The 22,814-nt window shown below is 38.7% G+C and overlaps 1 protein-coding gene across 2 annotated transcripts in view; it reads right to left on the bottom strand.

Moving 5' to 3' along the window:
• Window positions 1-2,063: 2,063 nt before the first annotated feature.
• The window catches only part of LOC124795061 (actin-related protein 6), a 110,764-nt gene continuing 90,013 nt past the window's right edge, over window positions 2,064-22,814 (bottom strand). For both annotated transcript variants that reach the window (XM_047258862.1, XM_047258863.1), the window contains exons 6-7: window positions 4,076-4,341; window positions 2,064-2,282 (exon numbers count right to left, since the gene is read on the bottom strand). In XM_047258862.1, the coding sequence (XP_047114818.1) occupies window positions 2,153-2,282; window positions 4,076-4,341 (396 nt within the window). In that variant the 3' untranslated portion in view covers window positions 2,064-2,152. The remainder of the gene's footprint in view (window positions 2,283-4,075; window positions 4,342-22,814) is intronic.

Genomic DNA, 22,814 nt, shown 5'->3' with positions numbered 1-22,814 from the left:
TCAAGGAATTGATGGCATTTACAGCAGAGTACTAAAAGCTTGTTCCCAAGAGATAAGTAAGATTCTCAGCCATGTATGTAGTAGCTCACTGTTATAGGCCATTTTTCCAGATAGACTGAAATATGCTATTGTTAAATTATTGCATAAAAAGGGGGATAGGTTTGATGCTAACAACTACTGCCCAATACACCTCTGTCCGCAGCTCGTGGTCTAGTGGCTAGCGTTGCTATCTCAGGATCATGGGGTCCCGAGTTCGATGTGTGGCCGGGTTGGGGATTTTCTCTGCCCGGGGACTGGGTGTTTGTGTCATCATCATCATCATCATCATCGTCATCATCATCATCCGTGCAGTGGCTAAATTGGATTGTGTAAAAATTGGGTCTTTGTGTCAGTGCCGATGACCGCGCAGTTGAGCTCCCTAGAAACCAAACATCAGCACCAATACACTTCTGACAGCTTTATTCAAAATTCTTGAAAGAGTGGTGTATTTAAGAGTTGCTTCATATATCTATAAAATAAAGCACCAACAAAATGTCAATTTGATTTTCAGAAAGGCTTTTCAACAGAAAATGCTAGGTTTTTTTCACTGATAAAATATTAAATTCTCTGAATAACTGATCATCATTCATTGAGATTTTTGTGATATCTCGAGGGTTTTGAATGTGTGAAACACGAAATTCTTCTAGATAAGCTTCGGTATGTGAGTAGAGCAGTTCACAAATCATTCAATACATAATTAACTGGAAGAATGCAGAAGGTTGAAATTAACAGTGCAGATAGGCTTCAAACTGGGGATGATATCAAGAACAGTGACAAACAAGGTTCAGTCGTGGGTCCCTTATTGTTCTTAAGATATATTACCAACTTGCCATTCTATATTCATGAAGATGCAAAGCTACTTCTTTTGCTGAAAATACAAGCATAGTAATTGCACCCAACAAACAAGAATTAGCTGAGGAAATTGCTAAAATGCTAATAGAAATGATGAGTTTCACTGTTCTGGGTTAAATCTGACTTTGGCACAGAAAGGGGAGAATTATACTGCCACAAAAATGAACTGGGTGAATTTTGCTGCCACAATAGTCTTTGGTTATTTATGAAACAGCATTAAAAGTCTGACAGATAGCCTACCAGCATTTAAAAATAAGGAACAAGTATTAATGTAATATAATGTGGCGTATTAACAGCGATCTCTAGTACCAAAGATCATTTCATATAAGTTACCACAGCCAAAGATATTACAAGATGACATCATAACATGAAGTCAGGTCTAGTGAGAAACAAACTATACACAAACACTAGCCTTGACTAAAAATAACAAATAGTCACCTGGAAAATAAACAGTCGCCTTGTACTCCAAAACAGTCGCATGTTCAGTACTTTCTATTAAAAATAGTCATAGTGGTCTTAAGTAAAAAAAAAAATTAGCATTTTAATTACATGTGGCAGCCCTGCCCAGTAATGGAGGAAAGTGCAGGAGCTATAAATTGTAGAGAGAGATCAAAGCTTGACTACAGTAAACATGTTCAAGGCTACACAGTTTGCAGCAGTTACACAAAGATGATGAGACTTGTACAGAATAGATTAGCATGAAGTGCAGCATTAGTCATCATCAGACTGAAGACCACAACAAGATCACACTAATACTAATTCCCACAATTATTAAGTTGAGAAGATTAGCACCAAATGTAATTAATTATTAGTGTACTTTACAGAAGTAGCCTTCAGTGGCTGCTCCTGCCAGTTACTGTATAATCTGATGCATTCTCATCCTTGAAAACACTCTTTCATGATGGGCTATGCACGATGAAATGTGAATGAATAATCTAATTAACAAATCGTCCTGAAATGATCAAGAACATTACAGAAAATTTCAGTAAAAGCAGCAGAATAGTTTTTGAAGAGTTCAATGAGTTATTTTTGGACTGCATCTTTAGCTGTAGTATAAATGAAAAATATATTTAAAGAACAATGTTTCAAAAAACTAAATATTCATTATTTTGTCAAATCTACATCACTGTTTGTTATTCAAGAAGATAAAGCATACAAATTTCACATCAAAATAAAAAATATATAAAACCTTTATTCATCATTGTACAGATTTATAATCTTACTCAGTAGTTCACTGGACACACCACTTTTTATATTCACATCAAACATCAAATTTATCAATACAAACATTCATCCCTTCTTCCTCATATTCATCTCTCATTACAAGTGTAGTATTAAATTCTGGATCCTTTGTCAGCAGTGTGCCACCATACCATGCATACGTGACAGGACTACAAAAGAAAATAAAAGGTAACTTTAGTAATGCTTCAGAAATTATTATCAGCATACAGTCATTGCCTGAAAATATACGAAACATTCACCATTAATGAAACAAAGAGAGAAATGAATATATAAATAAATAAATCTGAACATTTTTTTATATTACATATCCCTTCCAGATATCTAAAACATTTGTTTCTCAAATATTGTTTGTGTTTCACTACAAGCTGCTAGTAAAGTGAATGGGAAACTCATTAACTCAAGGCGAACAAAGTCAGTGGTTCACTTTCATTCGGGCAATGGTTCAGAAAATGTTTAACAGTTTTGAACATAACGGATCACGTGTGTAAGAGTGTGAAATCAATGGCAAACAAGTGAAGTGAAAAAGTGTACCATGTCTATATGGACATCATATAATCAGACATAAAAAAAGGTAAATGTAGGTCAGGCAGCATCTAAACAAATTTCTACTACTACAACTACTATTTTGGTTGGATCTAGAAAGAAGGAAGATTAGGCTAGCTCAGTTGGCAAAGCAAGGGGAAAGAGATCAGAAATCACATCTTCCAAAGGACTGTCTCAACATTCATCTTAAACGTGTTAGTGAAAAAGATGGAAAAAAAATAAATCAGAATTACCAGGCAGGAATTTGGACCCCACTCAACCTGAGAGAAAGTCCAGAACTTCAATGGTTGTGCAACTCCACTCACTACTTTGAAACTTGTGATGATCAGTGGAATTTATTTGATTAGATGTGCTGCTTGTGAAGTTACAATGTACAAACCCTGGGAGGAAGACTCCAAATCTCATGTGTAGTGAAAGTCACATCAAGATCATGGTTATTGTAAGTAGTATACAGTCTCATTGTGAAAGTGAGACTGTGTACTACACATTATATTCTGACCACTGCTGCTGTTCCATGTCACTATGGCAAATATTACCCTAGTTATTGCGCTGCTGAATATAAAACAAGCTCTGGAACACAGTTCTGCCAATTACAAGCATAGATCGGAGCCTACACACATTCACCCTTACTCAAGGCAGCTGGAAGGAATGAACCATATAACAAGAAAACTTGTTGAAGAGAAACATATGAAAGAACAATTATTTTTGAGATCAAAAAGACAACAAAAAGTTTTTACTGTTATATGAGGAGAACAGCAGGATCTATCATTACATAAGTAAACTGCCATCCTGATAGCAGTGAGCAATGTTAGCAGACACATTCCACATCAGATGAAGAAATGCCAAATCTTAAATCTAGTAGTTCTTTTAGTTTCGTATTAGTGTATTGCTGTTATCTCATAAATGCAAGGTCTCTGCAGTGCAGTTGTAAAGATCGCTGTTCTGGTTTCCACATGAGTTTTGAATATAGTCTGACAATGTTACAAGGGAGACAGAAATGGAGAAATAATTTCTTGGTATAAGTTTTTTTTATTACTGCCCATTTACACATCTGCCAGGACAATAAAATTAATAGTGTCAGGACACTTAAGCTTTGCAAGATGATTCAATAAAATTACAAAAAGTCTCATGTAACTGGTTATGCTGTGGTTTACATCATCATCTTACTGACTGAAAGCCTGGAATGTCATCACAATGCCAGCTCCCCCCCCCCCCCCCCCCATACACACACATTGCTTTCAATACAATCAAGGTCTTCATAAAAAAATAAGCAGCGATAAAAGTTTTTTTAGACTTAACATATGTAAAATAAATAAACAAAACAGTAAATGATTTTTGCTGGAAATGCAGCTTCAAAACAAACTGAAGAAAAAGTGGAATTTCAAATTTTTCAACTTACTCTGAAGGAAGTGTGACTTTGACATCGTAGTCAATAGGAGCTAGACAACGAACTTCCTGCTCCACACGTTCCCGAAATCCTGGGAACAGTGTACATCCACCGGTCAGCAGAATGTTGTTGTAAAGATGGGGATGTGTTTCTGGTGGGCAAGAAGATATACTATGCACAATAGCTTCTGGAATACCCATCTGGGTTATACCAACATCAGATGGGTGGAATAGAAGCTCAGGCACAGCAAATCGTTCATTGGTTAAACGGAGACATTGCTGTTGGAAATAAATGAATAATTGTGAATATCCAGAAAAACATTTTCATTAATACCAATATTAATTTCAATAGCAGATAAATTACAGCATTAAATGCGGAATGCAAATAACAAATTTAAGTTGATCTATTTTTACAATTGATTTCAACAGGAAAATGAGTGTGCTCATCTATTTTTAATTAATAATAAACAATGTGGCAACAATTCTGTTGCCTAATAAGCTTATCTATCTTTTCAGTCCATCTTACTACATCACCCCAAACAAGTGAAAATGTCTGACACACATGCACCAACTTCTGTAAGGGTATATCACTATAAATATGTCAGCCAAAAATTTCTTTAAGTATTAGTGACACATCTCCTTGTCTCAAGTCTAATTTCACCTCCTTTGCCTCCACATACACTTTCTTGCCTGGACCACCATCATGTGGCAATGTCACAAGGTGCATAGATATTCTGTCAGCTCTTGTGGCACACCACATGGCAAATAAATTTTAGCCAACATTTTATATAAAGAAATATGTACAACAGATACATAAGACAAAAATGTTGTTTTATCAACATAGCATTTTCTTATCATGTACATCAGGATAGCTCTTACATGGTACCTTAAGAAAAATAATTTGACTCTCTCCCCTTCCTCCCCTCACTTTGATTCCATTTCATGATAAAATCAGTTTGTGTGGAATTTAGGCTGAGTAGGATACAAGGTAGGGGTGCCAATGCGTCTTCAAAATTGGGAAAACCAGAAAAATAAAAATCATCAAATTCATAAAATATTAATTCTGCCAGACAAATTCATTACCTATTACAAGTGGGCTATTTACTTTACTCTTCTGAAGTGGATGTGTTTTCATATCATAGGTCACATCGGTCAAGTACGTGATGGGTCACAGACAGAGTGTGCTAATGTGACACAAGGCACTCTTTTTCAGAATCCAACCCAGATCATCTGTCATCTTTTGCTCTTGAGGAAAGGTAGTAGCCATACCAAATACAATGCCCTTGAAATAACTAGAAGCAATCTGCCATCTGACACAAAAAAATGTTAACAGATTTCTTTTACAATTTCTGGGCATGTAAATTTTAACAGTGTGTTAAGACATTAAGTTAGCTGTCACAGAAATGATGATTTGTTGGTAAAAGCGTGAATTCCAGAGTAGAAAGTGAGAAACTGCATTCCAAAATTAGAAAAGTTGTAACACCACTGGAAACAATGAAAAAAAAACATGGTGAATTGTTAAAATTAACTGTGATCTTTCTTGGAAAAGCACCACCTTGTGGAGCATCTTTCCATACTCCAGACACAATCCACCATGTAAAAAGTGAATGGATAAAGCTGTAAGGCTTTGTGCCGATCTTCCAGCCAAAGCAAACTATCTGGATTTCACCATTTTTTCAAAATTTCATATACTGTATATCAGACTGTTGATTATGCTGTTTCTTGTCTGGCTTCAAATTGACTAAAAAAATCATGTATGTTATCTGTCACCTGAACCTACTGTCCTGGCATCAGCTCATTCTAATTTGTCATCCGAATCAAAACTGAAAACAGACAATGCATTCAATAGTGAGGCAAGAATATCACACAAAAATATTAAAAGAATTCAAGTAAGAACTGATTACATCCTAGAAATTTTTGATAAAAGGTTTGAACTTTTTGTTTTCAACAAAACAAGACTAAATTTTGCCAGAATTGACTTGAGTGGCATACTCCTTATGACAGTAGCCACATGCAAAATTGTACGAAAATTAAATGCCAGGCTGAGACTCATTGGAAGAATCTTAGGCAATGTAATTCATCTAAAATTAAATAGCTTACAAAACAATCTATCAACCAATTCTTGAGTACTGTTCATTTGTCTGAGACCCTTAACAAGTAGGATTAACAGGAGAGGTAGAGAAAATCCAATGACAAGTGATACACTTCATCATGGCATCGTTTAATAGGTGTGAGAACATTACAGAGAGCCTTAAAAAAAACTCCAGTGGCATTTGTTACAAAGGTAATGTTGTTTGTCATGAGAGAGTTACTTTTGAAATTATAAGGATGTACATTCGAAGAATAGTCAGATACATTACTTCCTCCCACATCTCTTGAGAAATTACCACAATGAGAAAATCTGAGAAATTAGAGCTCATATGGAAGCTTATTGACAGTCATTCTTCCTTCACACCATTTGTGAATGCAAAAGGAAGGGAGAAAGTGATAGTGGTACCAGCAATTCCCTCTGCACACACGATAAGGAAACTAAACTCTGGCTGAACATGCCATGAAGGCCCAACAGTACCGACCAGCTGCAATGTTATCTTCCACCCACAGGTGTCACTGGATGCAAATATGGAGGTGCATGTGGTTAGCACACAGCTCTCACAGTCATATATCACATTACGAGACCACACACCTTAAGGAGGCTTGAGAAATATAGATGCACATGTAGAAAATGAATACTTCATCAATAATCTACACCTAGTTAATAAATTAATAAACCATAAGTTGTAAATGATCTAGCTAGAGAGGTACCAAGCTAATGGAGGACCACAATAAGTTATTTAAAAAAAAAAAAAACTAGGAAAAGAAGCAGTATATGCTTGAGGTAGTACTGAAGTGTCACCATGTGTTTCCAGAACATAAAAAAAAACTTTACTGACAAATAAGCATTTTACCAAAAAACGTGATTTCTTCATATTTATCTCTCAAATTTTGCATCTAGTAGTGTCATAGATTTTATTATTACAGCTAATGCAGCATATTAATAATTAAGTTTAAAGTAACTTAATAAAGTTCTTGATTAATAAATTACTTCTGACATTAAAAAGTGATATTTTTAGTTTTTCCCCTAATATAGATAATGACACAACAATTTTTTCATGCAGCACAACCAAACAAGGGGTAGTGCAAAGAAACAAATAACCCTTTACACCCCTACCCCCACGATCAGGAGGGTCTGGTACGACTTCATACTTTTTGTTCCCTGGAGCTAGAATGTAATTGCAGCCTGAAACGAACGATCGTGAGGGCTACTTTGGTTCATGTAGTACTGCCGAATGCCACTAGATCGCAGCTCCGTCCACTCTGCTGTTTTGGCGGGCTTCTTTGTCTTCTAGTGTCGTTGCGTGACGTGTAGCGGGTTTGTCTTGCCTGCAGCAGTTGTGTTTGCGTGTGATTCTGAGGAATTGTTTGGATTCAGTCTGTTTCTAGACATCTCAAAGAATTTGTGTATTATCGAAACATGCATTTTGCATGATTATTGTGGCTGTGGTGCTCGAAAGTGTCTCCACCATCACAATCGTGAGGGTTAGGCGTTGCTGCAGTTTTCACTTATTGAGGTTAGTTTTACTCAACTACTTTTTGTCGCATTCTTGCATGCTGATTAATGCAATGTATATGATGTAATGTATTGGAACATTTTTAGATAATGAAGAGACTTACTGAGGAAGATATTTTGAAGTTGCTGGATGCATCAGACTTAGAAGTAAGTGATGAAGACGATTCTAAAGATTTGTTTGTATCAGAAAATATTGGTGCATCGAGTTCTGATTCTGCTACAGATGAAATACCAGTTCAAACTCCATCAGAATCGTCAAGAAATAATAATCAACTGGAAGCAGACACTCTCAGTACTCCACAAGTTATAAAGAAGAAAAACCTATCAGGCGGAAAATATCTGTGGAAGAAGAAATTATTTAAAGCTAAGCATCACCCAAGACCACTGGACTTTTCTAGACTGCAGGTAAAATATATGCCTTCTCTCTGAATTACTGTAATATATTTTGTTCTGTAAATGAAAATTGGGTCCATTGTAAGCTGTTTGTTCTGCTTTCAAATCAATTTTCTTTTCAGTTTACAGATCCATTGCGTACTCCTCTCCAGTGTTTTACCACATATTTTACAGATTAATTCTTTAAGATTGCTGAAGAACATACAAATCTGTATACTCTGCGGAAGCATGGAAAAAGCATTAAAACAGATGCAACAGAACTTAAGAAATTTATAGCTGTCAACCTGATTGTGGGTTGCATCAAACTTCCTCAATTCAGATTATACTGGAGCACTGAGTATGGCTATACTCCAATTTCGAGCATCAGGTAAAGAGACGGGTTTGTGGCACTCAGAAATGCTTTTCACGTGGTTGATGCTTCCTCTGCCCCAGATAATAGTAATAAAGTGTGGAAAGTACAGCCAGTTCTTGATGCAGTAAGAAATGTGTGCCTGAGTCTTCCACGGGATCATGTTACTTATTCAGATGACGAACAAATGATACCATTTACGGGTCGCTGCCCACTGAGGCAGTTTGTAAAAAACAAACCTCGACCAGTTGGATTAAAGAACTTTGTACTTACTACATCAGCAGGTCTTGTATTAGACTTTGAAATATATCAAGGTGATTCAACTCCTCTACAGACTAAGGAGTTTGGATTAGACCCTTCTGTGATATTAAGATTGGCACAAACTTTACCTCAAGAAAGCTTCATCTACTCTAATAGATATTTTACATCATTGCCTTTACTGGAGAAACTGACTGAAATGAAGCTCTATGGAAGTGGAACAATAATGGCCAACAGACTAAAGGGCTTGCCTCTCACTGATGCAAGCAAGATGGTTCATGGACAGAGTATAGAACATGTTGCTGAAAACTGTGATTTAGTAGTTGTAGAGTGGAAAGACAGCAGCAAAGTAATCATGGCTTCAAACTGCTGTGGCTCCACACCGACTGAGCCTGTGCAACGTTGGTCCAAAATTAATTACAAACACATTGAAGTCGATTGTCCTTCTGTGGTGCACAAATATAATCAAAACATGGGTGGAGTTGACGTTTGTGACCAGCAGATGGAATGCTACAGAACCTGGTTCAGAAGAATGAAATGGACATGGAAAGTAATTTTGCACATTGTGGACCTTGTTGTGGTAAATGCATGGAACCAATACATGAGAAGCATCAAAGGGAATAATATTCCAAGAAAAGAACAGAAAGATTTGCTACACTTCAAATTAGAGGTAATGGATAATTTGCAATACTACATTATTTTATGTTTACATTAATGTTATTTGATATTGTGTTATTTGATATAGATATTTGAAATTATGTTATTTGATATTATTATATGTTTCTAGGTAGCAGAAGGACTGCTCGCAGTTCCACCTGGGGATAGAAGGGTATTAAGTGACAGTGAGACTGAACAAGAAGGAGATGCACTTCCTGCGGCCAAAAGGTCTAAATTCTTTAATCAACCTGCAAAGCTTCGATGCAGTGACAAGCGCTATGATGGATATGAACATTTTCCAATTTCTGATGATATTCCAGCACCACGCACTTGCAGATACGAGTCATGCAAAAGTCGCAGCAAAAAGCAGTGCGAAAAGTGTAATGTATACTTGTGCCTGTTGAAGGACAAGACATGTTTTAAGGACTTTCATGTTCCTCCCAAATAGAAACAAAGAAGACAAACATTCATTTAAAACAGCTACAACAAGAGTTTTGTACATTTTTGTATAGTTTTACAAGCACAATAAATGTTGCGTTCTCTAAAGCATTTTGTATTAGTATTTACCTGACCCTCACGATCGTGGATCGTGACAGTACGCCGCCGCCCCCCCCCCCCCCCCTCCCCCCAAAATTTTGAACTCCAGAATTTTTTTCTTATTTTTCTAGTAACATTTAAAGCTAAACAAATATGGAAAAGCATTGGGAAATGAAATCCCTTTTTAAAAAATCTTCAGGTCATAAAGGGATAAAAGTTGAAAAAATATGAGCCAGTATAATGTATGTAACCATGAGTTCTACCGTAGCAACATTAAGATGAATTAACTAACTGCCGCTACATATAGAAAATGTGCGCTTTCTTGGTTAACATTCAAGGCAGTTTCAATGAAGAAAAATATTCCAAATGTATCTTCTCATTCTAATAAAGGATCCTGACTTCTTGTCACAGGCTACTACATTTCTCACTTCAGTGTTGCAATAAATCCTCTCTACATTTAACTGACCTTGCGCCGAGAAAACACCATATAAGTGGGTGTGCCCAGAACAACATACTGCTAAAGCAAGAACAAACACAATTTATGAAACATAGTAATTTATAGAAAAACACTTAAGATACAATCGAGTGCAGGTTGTGCACAGCAATGAATACGTTAATTGGACTAACACGTGGACAAAAACCTCACCCTCACTCGTCACCAAGTTTACTATAGCAAGAAAAAAATGTGACTTATGGAATGTAGTAGTTTACAGAGAAACATGTAAGACACAATGAAGTACAAGTTGTGCATAGCACTGACCATACACTGATCACACTGACTGGACTACAGTGATACAGGTTACAGAATTGGCTGAACACTTGTTTGTGTTCATTCACTTAAATAATACTTTTTCTTTGGCAGCTCACCAGAGGAGAGCAGGGGGCTGACCTTGGTGGTCTCAATAAGGCTGCATTCACAGTGGCACCGACAACAGTTTCACACTCAGTCGCCAGAGGTTGACTGATAAGATCAGCCAACAGCATGGTCATAGTGCATCATTTCTCCTTTGGCAGTTTTTGACAGGATCAATGAGGTTAGATTAGGTCTGAATATATTCTATGTATGAAGGACGTTAGATTTTAAACTCTTGGGGGAGGGGGGATTTCACGCTGCTTCTGTGCTTGGATGTGAGTGCTGCATAGTGGCTTCTGCTATTAAAGAGAAACTGAATTCATTTGAATGAGCTTTCCTGTCTTGTAAAGAACATGGCAAGTACTATACAGTCTGTCATCAGTTATCATAATAACCAGGCAAGTTTTATGAATATATAAGAAGACAGGAGAAATACTCAAGATAATTTGTGGTGACCTTGAAAAGGAGGTTATAAACTCTTCCATTTCACTGCATTTATTCAAAGTTGTGCAGACGTATATGAACTAACCTTCAATGACTATCATTTAGCACATGAGTGATAAACAAGCATATAATGTAGCATAAGACAGCCCAAAAACTTAAAGCATTTAAAGTGGAAATACATATCATAAACATCATCTGCAAACCACTTCATATCAACAGAATCACTACCCTACTGACATAAAATGCCAGTAAGCAGTAATAATAATTTGTAGACAACCAATGATAAACTACCGCAAAAAAGATCCATTGCAGTAGCTATAAGCATATAAGATACACCAGCCTTTTCACTTGAACAAATTAATTGCCTATGCCTATGCCTAAAATATCCAATAAAGATTTTGCCTATTTGAGGTTTCAAATAAACCTGTGATTTGAGTTCACAGATTCCTTACTATATCCCGATTATGATATTTTCATTCTCAGATGCCACAAAGTCACTCTTTCTTAGACTAACTTATCAGTTTCTTATGATTCATATTTTGCGTGCAAAAACATTGGTCAATTTGACCAAAGAAAACAAACTGATTTGAATTTCACCAATTGTTGTCCATAGTGTGTACGTTCAGGAGATAAGATCAGTCATAGTGTGACCGCACACATAGTGTCACATTGATTTGAAAACATCAGTCGTCTATGGCCAATGTCGGTCGTCGGTGGTATCTACCGATATCAGAGCCAGTGCGACCACAGCATAAGTGAAGCTATGAACTACACAGATGCACAATCTCTGAAATTGCATGTGTCATCAATGAAGGTACATCACTCCTCTTTTACAGGAGTGGGAAAACTACATATGCACATTATAGAAAAAATGCACTCGTACAAAATAAGTGCTGGTACTCTGGAGGGGGGAAAAAAGGGTTCCGAGGCGTGGCCCCAGGGTTTTTCCAGCTAACCGTGCTGCACAAAAGAGATCCAACTAAGTACACGATCTGCAGTGACAGTCAATGCTATCACGGCACTAGTGGTGGGAAAACCACTGACTGCATTATGGTTCTCAATATCTAAATAGAAACAAAGCAACTTATCCTGATCAAATGCCAGGTCCGGCCCGATCGGAAGATGAGATAAGGCATTGGCATTGGTATCTTGCGCCGTCAACTGGTAATGGGTTTGATGATGATAACGAGAGAGGAAGAGAGCCCACTGCTGCAAACGATGTGCTGCCTTGTCCAGCACAGATATTGAAGGGTTAAAAAGAGCAAAGACCAGCTTGTGATCCGTGACTGAATGGGTCTTAGAACCATACAAGAAGACATGAAATTTTTTGAGGGCGAACACAGTCACTAAGCCTCGTTTTCAATCTGATAATACTGCTCCTGAGCAGGAGTTAAGTCTTAGGAGTGTAAGCAATGGGTTGTTCAGAGCTGTCCACGTATTTGCGCCCCAACACCATGCCAAGACCAATCTAAGACGGCTCTGTAGCCAACATGAGATGCTGACCTGGCTGAAAAGTGGCCAGGCACATGGCAGATTGAGGCAAAGTGAATGCTTGGTCATAAGCTGGGGACCAAACAAAAGGCACATTTTTACACAAATGCACATGCAGGGGCAGAGCAACAATGGATGTGTCCAGTAAAAACTTATGGTAGTACACAACTTTATCTACAAATGCCTGCAGATCCTTAACGGAGGAACAAAGTTTCACTTGCGTCAACATGGTCACACAGTGGCTTGATCCCTGTGTGAGAAACCTCAAAACCTAGAAACCAAGTTGACAGCTGAAAAAGTGGAGACTTGGCAAGATAGCACTTGAGACCCACAGACTGCAAAATAAAAAATAACCATCAGAGATTGCTAAGCTGGTCTTTGGTGGAAAAACTCAAAACAACAGTATCATCGAGGCAATTGATGCAGCTGGGTACAGAGGCTGTCAGCTGTCCTAAAAAACACTGAAAAATTGTGGGCGCACTAGCAAGGCCCAAAGGCAAGCATTGATACTGGAAAAGGCCAAAAGGTGTATTGACAAACATTAGGTGCCTAGTGGCCTCATCCAAGAGGAGCTGGAAGTATGCTTCCATCAAATCAACCTTGGAAAAGTAGTGGCTGCCTGTCAATTTTGTGAGCAAATTATCAGACTGTGCATTAATCGTGAAACTGAAGTCGCCGCAGATGTGAAGCTTAACCACTGGCTTTGCAACGATGACCAGGGGTGCAGCCCAGTCACCGGAAGAAACAGGTTGAATGACATCAAGAGATGGCAAACAGTCCAATTTGACCTCGTCATGCCACAAAACAACTAGGGCAGGTGGACTCTCATGGTAAGGTCAGCCTGAAACGTAATAGCTCAACCAAAGCTAGGGGAAAACAAAGATGGAAGCTCAGAGCAGAGGGATTCCAGTTGCTGATACGGAACTTCATCTGATACAAAATTTACCTCATTGGCAATGGAGAAACCGGAAGCTTTAAACACATCTAACCCAAATAGGTTTGCAGTATGGGAATGACCCATAACAAGGAAGGTGAGAGGCTCAAATGGTTCAAATAGCTCTGAGCACTATGGGACTTCACATCTACAGTCATCAGTCCCCTAGAACTTAGAACTACTTAAACCTAACTAACCTAAGGACATCGCACAACACCCAGTCATCACGAGGTAGAGAAAATCCCTGACCCCGACGGGAATCGAACCCGGGAACCTGGGCGCGGGAAGCGAGAACGCTACCGCACGACCACAAGCTGTGGACAGAAGGTGAGAGGGTGAACAACATATTTTAGGAGACAGGAGTGGAGAACCAACCTAGGATTGAAATCTGCAGCTTATTGTAGCTAACCAACTTCCATGAAAACTGTGTGAAAGGACTGGAGATCAAGTGCATGTATATTTGTGCGTTTACTTAAGTCACGGCAGCTCCTGTATCCACTTGCATTTTTAGCAGTTTATTAAACACACACCAGTCAATAAACAATTTTTTTTGGGAAATAGTCATTGCAGAGATACTGTTTATGTCCAACAGTACTACTGTGTGAGCCACATTTGACGAGGAGTTACACACCAATGCAATGTGGCCTTTCTTTTGACACCTGTTGCAAACTGCCCATTGCTTAGGGCACACAGCAGGCTCGTGTTGGACAAATCAGTAAGGGTAAGATGAAAGAGGGGCATGCTGCCACTGCTGTGATGCATCCTGTTACTGCTGTGGCCATAATAATCGACAGGGCCCCATGTGACACTGAGTCGAAAGTTGTACTGCTCCAACTTCCCTGTCATCCTGAACACATGCCACGTGCCTAACAGGGACTGACTGAGCAACTTTTAATATCTCCCCTCACACAGCAATCTGATCACATGAGTCCCATGACACTTCAAAGGACTGTGCTATATTGAGCACATCTGTAGGTATTAGATTCTCACATTGAGTGCTTTTCCACTGACTTCCCTGTCTGGGGCCAGACGAAAAACAATATCACGCTCCATGTCATCAGCGTACAACTCATGGTGGGAACTTGTGACAAATTTATGACAACACGTCAACCCATGTAATTCTGTAGCCTGAGCTTTGTAAGATTTTTTTGGGCATTTCTGACAATGGTAGCACATGTTGCAATGACATGTGTTGTGGCAAAGTAATACGTTGAGAGCAGCTTGCACATTTCATCGAATTATAAGCTGGCTGGTTCTTGCAAAGGTGCAAGTTGGCACAATAACTGAAAAATGCATGATGAAGGCCACGAAAGAAAGAAAGCCCAACACAGATTTGCATTGTCCATGTGAAAAACCCAGAAATTTTGATGTAACCGTGTCTCGTAGGAGTCCCAATCTACAGCTGATCCATCATATGGTGGAAAGGGCACAGCTGCCCTGATAGGAGAGTAACCTGCCATGAACACAACACAGATGTTACTTGATTTAGGACGGTGGTGAGAGCCTGCTGTTGTTTCGCAAAACCTTGCTGTTGGGTAATGATACATTGGAGTATTTCTTCCGTGTCGATGTTCATAGGGTGACTTAGCACTGACAAACACCTGGAGAAAACCTAGCTCCCATTCATCGACAGGCTTACTATAGCAAGAAAAAATGTGATTCATGGAACACAGAAACATGTAAGATACAATGAAGTACAGGTTATGCATAGCACTGAACACACACTGAATGCATTTCTTGGACAACAAGAACACAGGTTACAGAATAGGTCGGGTGCTCGTTTGCAATCACTTTAATAATACTGTTTCTGTGGCAGCTCACCAGAGCATGCCAAGGGGCCGACCCAGGTGGCCTCTACAAGCAGGCGTTTGTACTACAGGGTGTATCAAAAAGAATTATCCAATAAAAAAAAAATCATAACTATTATGTTATTTCAGATGGGGTGCATGAACAACATTCTGTTGGAAAGAGCAAACTCTCGAGTTTTATATGGTTCCTGCTACGTAGCAGCAATGTGTGCCCACTTCAGTTCTAATAAAAATAATATCAGGGCAAAACAGAGCATTTTGTGTTTTACGTTTCGTGCAGTCCAGGTCAGTATAAACTGTTCAGCATGACTTTCTTACTAGGCATGGTGTGGATACTCCTACAGCACAGAGCATTAGACAATGGCATGAACAATTCTGATAAACAGGTTGTTTGTGTAAAGGCAAATCCCTGGGTCATCCTGAGTGTGTGATACAGATGTCGAATGCATCTGGCATAATTTCACAAGGAGTCTACACAGATCCATTCGCCCTGCAGCTCAACAGCTCAATATGCCTCCAGTGTTCATCTGGCGTGTGTTGCGCCAACATTTACAAACAAAACCACACAAAATTCAGCTACTGCAAGCTCTTCGTGAAGTCGACAAACAACAATGTGTAGAGCTCTATAATTTTGTTCTTGGCAAGATGGAGGATGACAGTTTTCTACCATGCTTAGTGTTTAGTGACAAGGCAAAATACCATTTAAATGGAAAGGTGAACCATCACAATGGAGAATATGGATTACGGAACAACTACATGAAGTTGTACAACATGAGAGGGAGACTCCAAAATTTAATGTGTTTTGAGCAGTTTCACAAGAAAAGGTGTATGGTCCATTTCTCTTTGCTGAGAACAGTGTTACAGGAAGCTCTTATTTTGATACAGTATGTAATCAAAAGTATCCGGACACCTGGCTGAAAATGACAAGTTCATGGCGCCCTCCATTGGTAATGCTGGAATTCAATATGGTGTTGGCCCACCCTTAGTCTTGATGACAGCTCCTGCTCTCACAGGCATACGTGCAGTCAGGTGCTGGAAGGTTTCTTGGGGAATGGCAGCCCATTCTTCATGGAGTGCTGCACTGAGGAGAGGTATCGATGTCAGTCAGTGAGGCCTGGCATGAAGTCGGTGTTCCAAAACATCCCAAGGGTGTTCTATAGTATTCAGGTCAGGACTCTGTGCAGGCCAGTCCATTACAGGGATGTTATTGTCATGTAACCACTCTGTCACAGGCCGTGCATTATGTACAGGCACTTGATCATGTTGAAAGATGCAGTCACCATCCCCGAATTGCTCTCCAACAGTGGGAAGCAAGAACGTGTTTAAAACATCAATGTAGACCTTTGCTGTGATAGTGCCATGCAAAACAACAAGGAATGCAAGCCCCCTCCATGAAAATCACAACCACATCATAACACCACCACTACCGAATTTTACTGTTGGCACTACACACCACTACACGTGCTGGCAGCTGACATTTACCGGGCATTTGCCATAACCACACCCTGCCATCGGTTCGCCACGTTGTGTACCGTCATTCGTCACGCCAAATAACATTTTTCCACTGTTCAATCATCCAATGTTTACACTCTTTACACTAAGTAAGGTGTCCTTTGGCATTTACTGACGTGATGTCTGGCTTATGAGCAGCCGCTTGACCATGAAATCAAAGTTTTCTCACCTCCCAATTAATTGCCATAGTACTTGCAGTGGATCCTGATGCAATCTGGAATTCCTGTGTGATGGTCTAGATAGACGTCTGCCATTACACATAAGGACCCTCTTCAACTGTCGGCGGTCTCTGTCAATCAACAGACGAGGTCGGTCTGCATGCTTTTGTGCTGCACGTATCCCTTCACGTTTCCACTTCACTATCAGTGGACCTAGGGATGTTTAGGTGTGTGGAAATCACACATACAGACGTATGACACAAGTGACACCCAATCACCTGACCACGTTTGAAGTCCGTGAGTTCCGAAGGGGGGGGGGGGGGGGGGGGGAGGGAGAGAGGGAGAGAGGGGGGGGGGAGAGAGAGAGAGAGAGAGAGAGAGAGAGAGAGAGAGAGAGAGAGAGAGAGAGAGTTTGTAATCTCAGTTGTTGCAAATATCTGTCTGTTTTTTCGGAAACATTACAATTTCTGAGTTGGTAGTTACGGGGTAGACCTATAGTTCAGATTGGCTGCGAATGAAATGAAATACCAACTACTTTGATTTATGAATGAGCAATGTGACTGGCTACCCACATCCGCCTTATCTCCATTCCCCCTTTTGATTCATCCTGTTCAATCCTTATTTTTCATAATATGAACCATTAACAGCAGCAGGGCATAGTGGGAAACACAGAGATAACATTAGTGGAATTTTATCAGACCTCAAGTTGAACTGTAGATCTCCATATTTGACTAACAGGAACCAGTGAAAGAAGGTAAAGAGTATGCTACACCTGAAGAAATACAGCCTCTGTCTTACAACTCCTGGAATTTAAATCATTCTTCATTAGTGTGACATCTATTGTATTGGATAGACCATACATACATTCGCAGGAGAGCTTCTGTAAAGTTTGGAAGGTAGGAGACAAGATACTGGCAGAAGTAAGGCTGTGAGGACTGGGCGCGAGTCATACTTCGGTAGCTCAGATGGTAGAGCACTTGCCCGCGAAAGGCAAAGGTCCCGAGTTCGAGTCTCGGTCGGGCATACAGTTTTAATCTGCCAGGAAGTTTCATATCAGCACACACTCCGCTGCAGAGTGAAAATCTCATTCTGCGTACATACATTGTCAGGATGTTGCATGTAACACCAATGCCACATTAAACACGGAGATTTTGAAAAATCAGCAGCTGTTGAGTACTTCCTCATTTACGAGCATACAATTATGTTTAACAATATTCTACACACGAAGACACCAATGAGACCTGATTATGTGATAGTACCTTTACCTAATACAGCAGTTACACCCATTTTGGTGCATGGAAGTGGAGACTTGATCCTCCGAGAAATATTCAAAGTGCTTTACTTTCCAACCCAAAAGACGTGAAGAGCAGAACATTCTTAAGTCTGTTTACAGTAGCCAGTTGGTGAATCCTATGGTAGTGATCCACAAACCAAATCATTAACTGCTCATATGTGTATAACTGGAAATTAACATTAGAGGAATGATTTTTTAAAATCAAGCTTGTTGTCATGCATGACCTGTTGAAACAGCTTTGTCAAAAACTTTGATATTTGCTGTGGTTATAGGTAACTCAAAACTGTCATTGTCAGTAAATAGTTTAAACAAAAATGATCATGACAAATTATTACTAAATATACATGATAATCCCATCATCAAAACACAGGAACATCAAGAAAAAAGTAAAAAGTAAGAATACATTTTCACTTACGTACAGCATATGTCTCAATATTTCAAACAAAGCCAGGGATGTTCAAAGACAGACCCTCAAATTTGGCCTATAAATTTCATGTAACAGGAAAGTTATCAGCTGAAAATTAAAGGGGAGACTTCACAACTACTGAAGATAAGGAAGTTACAAAAGCTGTGAAGAAGGATATAAAAACACGCAGGTGTAAAGAGTGCCACAATTCAAGGATAAAGTCCAAAAGATGATATTTACCATTCAAGCTGAACACAATCAAACTGGAAAAATGCTGCCAAAAAAAGAAGACATTCTTTCACCCACTGAATACTATGACATCACCAAGATACTAAATAAAGATTTGGAAGTAAAGAATCACCCATCGGATGCACTAAAAGTTCTAAGATCTAAGATGCCTTTCAAAGTAACTGTTCAACAAATGATTGCTTATGAAAAGTCAAAGAAAAATGTATTGTCATCAGTTTAAGAAACTTATAATGGAAGTCCTGTAGAGGTTGAAGTACAGAAATCCAGAACTTGGGAACCTGGACATGAGGAAAGCAGCCACCTGAGGAAAGAATAATATCGTCAGCAAGGAGAAGAAAAACAATGGTTCAAAACACACAAGGCATTTTAATAGAGATGCCAGAAGGAGCAGAAGAGTTTTAGAAAGACATTATTCAATGTGATGAATAGATCTACTGTTTAGTATTGGTGTAGCCAATATTTTGTGTTGTATTTCAGTAATGTTTATTGTTACTTTGCACTTTTGATTATCAAACATTTATAGAAAAATTATGATACTAAAGTGTTATATTGTAGTAGATTTGTACTTCTCCACTAAATGAAGAATAAAGTAGCCTTCTTTGTAACTAATGTAAAGATAAAAAAGAAACAGAAAAAAATCACTCTGAATGTGTATATAATAGAGGTAAACATTCCACGTAGGAAAAATATATCTAAAAACAAAGATGATGTGACTTGCCACACACACACATATCCATCCACACATATACAGACACAAGCAGACATATTTAATATGTCTGCTTGTGTCTGTATATGTGTGGATGGATATGTGTGTGTGTGCGCGCGAGTGTATACCCGTCCTTTTTTCCCCCTAAGGTAAGTCTTTCCGCTCCCGGGATTGGAATGACTCCTTACCCTCTCCCTTAAAACCCACATCCTTTCGTCTTTCCCTCTCCTTCCCTCTTTCCTGATGAAGCAACCGTTTGTTGCGAAAGCTTGAATTTTGTGTGTATGTTTGTGTTTGTTTGTGTGTCTGTCGACCTGCCAGCACTTTCATTTGGTAAGTCACATCATCTTTGTTTTTAGATATATATATATAAAGGAAAAGCTTAAAGAAGGCAAACATACAATGAGAATCATGCCCACAAAAACAGTGTAAATGTAAAATTACCTCATTTATGTAATTAGTATTTTGGTATGAGATGTAAAAAAATAATATCCTAAACTATTTACTTTTCTCTGTTTATCGACTTCCCAAAAATGCTCGTTTATTCTTAAAACACACCCTACTTCTTGACCAGAGGGAATAGCCACCACGGAACAACATTTACAGAATTCATGTCTACTCTCTGAAACATTACAGTCCAATGGACTAAAATGCAACCTGAGTAATGTGGACTAAAATGCAACCTGTGTAATGTAGATTAAAGTGCAGCCTGTGCAGATGTGCATTTTTTCAACCACAGGTTAAATACTTCAGCCACTATCTAAGCTGAGAGGGTTTAAATTCCACTCGATAGCATGATGAGGCTATAACCAAGTTATCTAAACATATCAAACAATGGAAACTCCAGGATGGAATGTAACAATAGTATGAAATGGATAGTTGCTACTCGCCATATAGCAGAGATTCTGAGTCAGTTAGGCACAACAAAATTGTCAGAAAGTGAACTTTCGGCCAACACGGATTTCGTCAAGTACACACACACACACACACACACACACACACACACACACACACACACACACACACACACACACATCACGTCTGGCCTCAGGGGACAGGAACTGTGGCTGTGGTCTTTTGTGTGTGTGTGTGTGTGTGTGTGTGTGTGTGTGTGTGACAAAGTCCTTGTTGGCTGAAAGCTCACTTTTTGACAGTCTTTTTGTGTGCCTATCTGTGACTCAGCATCTCCGTTATATGGTGAGTAGCGACTATCCTTTTCATAATATTGTTATCTAAACCTATTAACCTCAAAGTACAACAGTCTAATAAGCGAAAGTTCCAATCCAACATGTCAAAACTTGCCCTGAAATTTTTTATTCAGTAAGAATGCACCAAAAGAATCACAATTTCAAAATTTTAGCTGCTCAGACATGCTGCAAGTCTTTTTTTTTTATGTTGAAAAGTGCCAAATTTGTATCTCACCAGGCCGTTGGAGTAGTGTACCCTCCTACCATAGCTGCAGCAGACAGCGCATGCATAACATGGCAGCACATATCCTTGATGACAGTACATAAGTAAAATAGATAACAAAGCACAACACGATCATAATTTGCAAAGTAAATTTCAGTTTCCATTGATAATTTCACTGACAGTTGTTCACAGTTACAATTTGTTCTAATTTGCAGCTCATTTAATATCCACAATAACTGACAGCTGCCTTTGCAGTATCGCTAAATGTTACCAATGAAAGTAAAACTAAATTAATTTTCTTCGTGTTTCCTTTGTATATGCTTGCTAACAGCATCTGTCTTTGTGCAGGTTCCAGAGTTTCACAATAATTTGGTATCCAATTAACGTTTTCAACTTCACAAAGCTAAGAATGTGGTACACCATCGAATCACATACTTCTCCTAAAGACATGCATACATGTTATTTATTAGTTCATTTCTTGAGCATTCATTCAAATTATGATGACACTTCATTTGAAATTGTGAAAATATTAGAATAAAAGTAAACAACTCTGATGATTCCGTGAATTGGGATTCAAACAATGATTGTTGTGCTAACTAAAGTCTGCAGCAAAAAATAGTACCTTCCTAGCCCAAAGTAAAAAGGCTTAAATGTTTTGGTTAAACAAGGAGAGGGAAAACACAAAGTTAAGCTGACTGCAAAGCTGGTTTTGCTTCGTAGAATCTGAATGTGAATTTTTAAATGGAAGATAGATTTACACGCAGTACAAAACACTCACCAAAATGAAACTCACAAAAATACAAAAGAAAAACTATTCAAAAAGTTTAGAACTGCTCATGAGAGTCAATGAATTGTTGCCAAGGGAGATCTTGAGAAATGGCCCTCTGAATTGCAAGTGAGATGAATGCTATTGATTTCCAGACTTCTTCAACATGGTTAAACAAATTCAGAAAATTATACAGAAAGGAAAGTCGCAAAATTACGAAGTTTACTTCAAGTAAATGTGTAAACAAGATTATGATAATAGATAATACTACAGACAAATACACAGCCCCTCATTATCCCCTGAAATCCTGCGTGTAAAGACAATCATTCAGGTTTTGCAGATCTTGTGCAAGAACAACATGCAAGCTGCACTTTACCATTTTGAGTGAATAAAAAACAGAGTTGATTGTGTGGTTGAGCAATACTGTGATATATTCATATTTGAGAATGGAAGTGATAAGTATCTATGGATTACTGTTTCCGAAGTTTTATATCTGTCTTTTGGGACCTCAAGACAAATTAAGCAATAAAGAGGAGAAGAGGGAGGGAGGGAGGGAGGGAGGGAGGGAGGGAGGCAGGGAGGGAGAGAGAGAGAGAGAGAGAGAGAGAGAGAGAGAGAGAGAGAGAGAGAGAGAAGACTGTTTAGTTGCAAACATCTTGTAACTGATGTAGCAAAATCTGAAAAAATGTCAGAATATTTTTCAATACTACATCTGAAACGACTTCTTACCAGCTGTAGAAAATAATTCACTGCTTTTGTTGGATTCCTGGGCTGGATATAATGACACTGCTGTCTTCAGGAGGAGGCCGAAAAGACTGTTAATATAATTCAAATTCCACCCAGAACTAATGGTGAGAGTTAGACCCACAATACAGAAATTTTTAGACAATGTAAAGAATTTTTCAAGAGTTACCAATAAC

The sequence above is a fragment of the Schistocerca piceifrons genome, chromosome 4, assembly GCF_021461385.2.
Source record: "Schistocerca piceifrons isolate TAMUIC-IGC-003096 chromosome 4, iqSchPice1.1, whole genome shotgun sequence".
Lineage (NCBI taxonomy): Eukaryota > Metazoa > Arthropoda > Insecta > Orthoptera > Acrididae > Schistocerca > Schistocerca piceifrons.
This window is presented reverse-complemented; position numbering and strand designations above follow the sequence as displayed.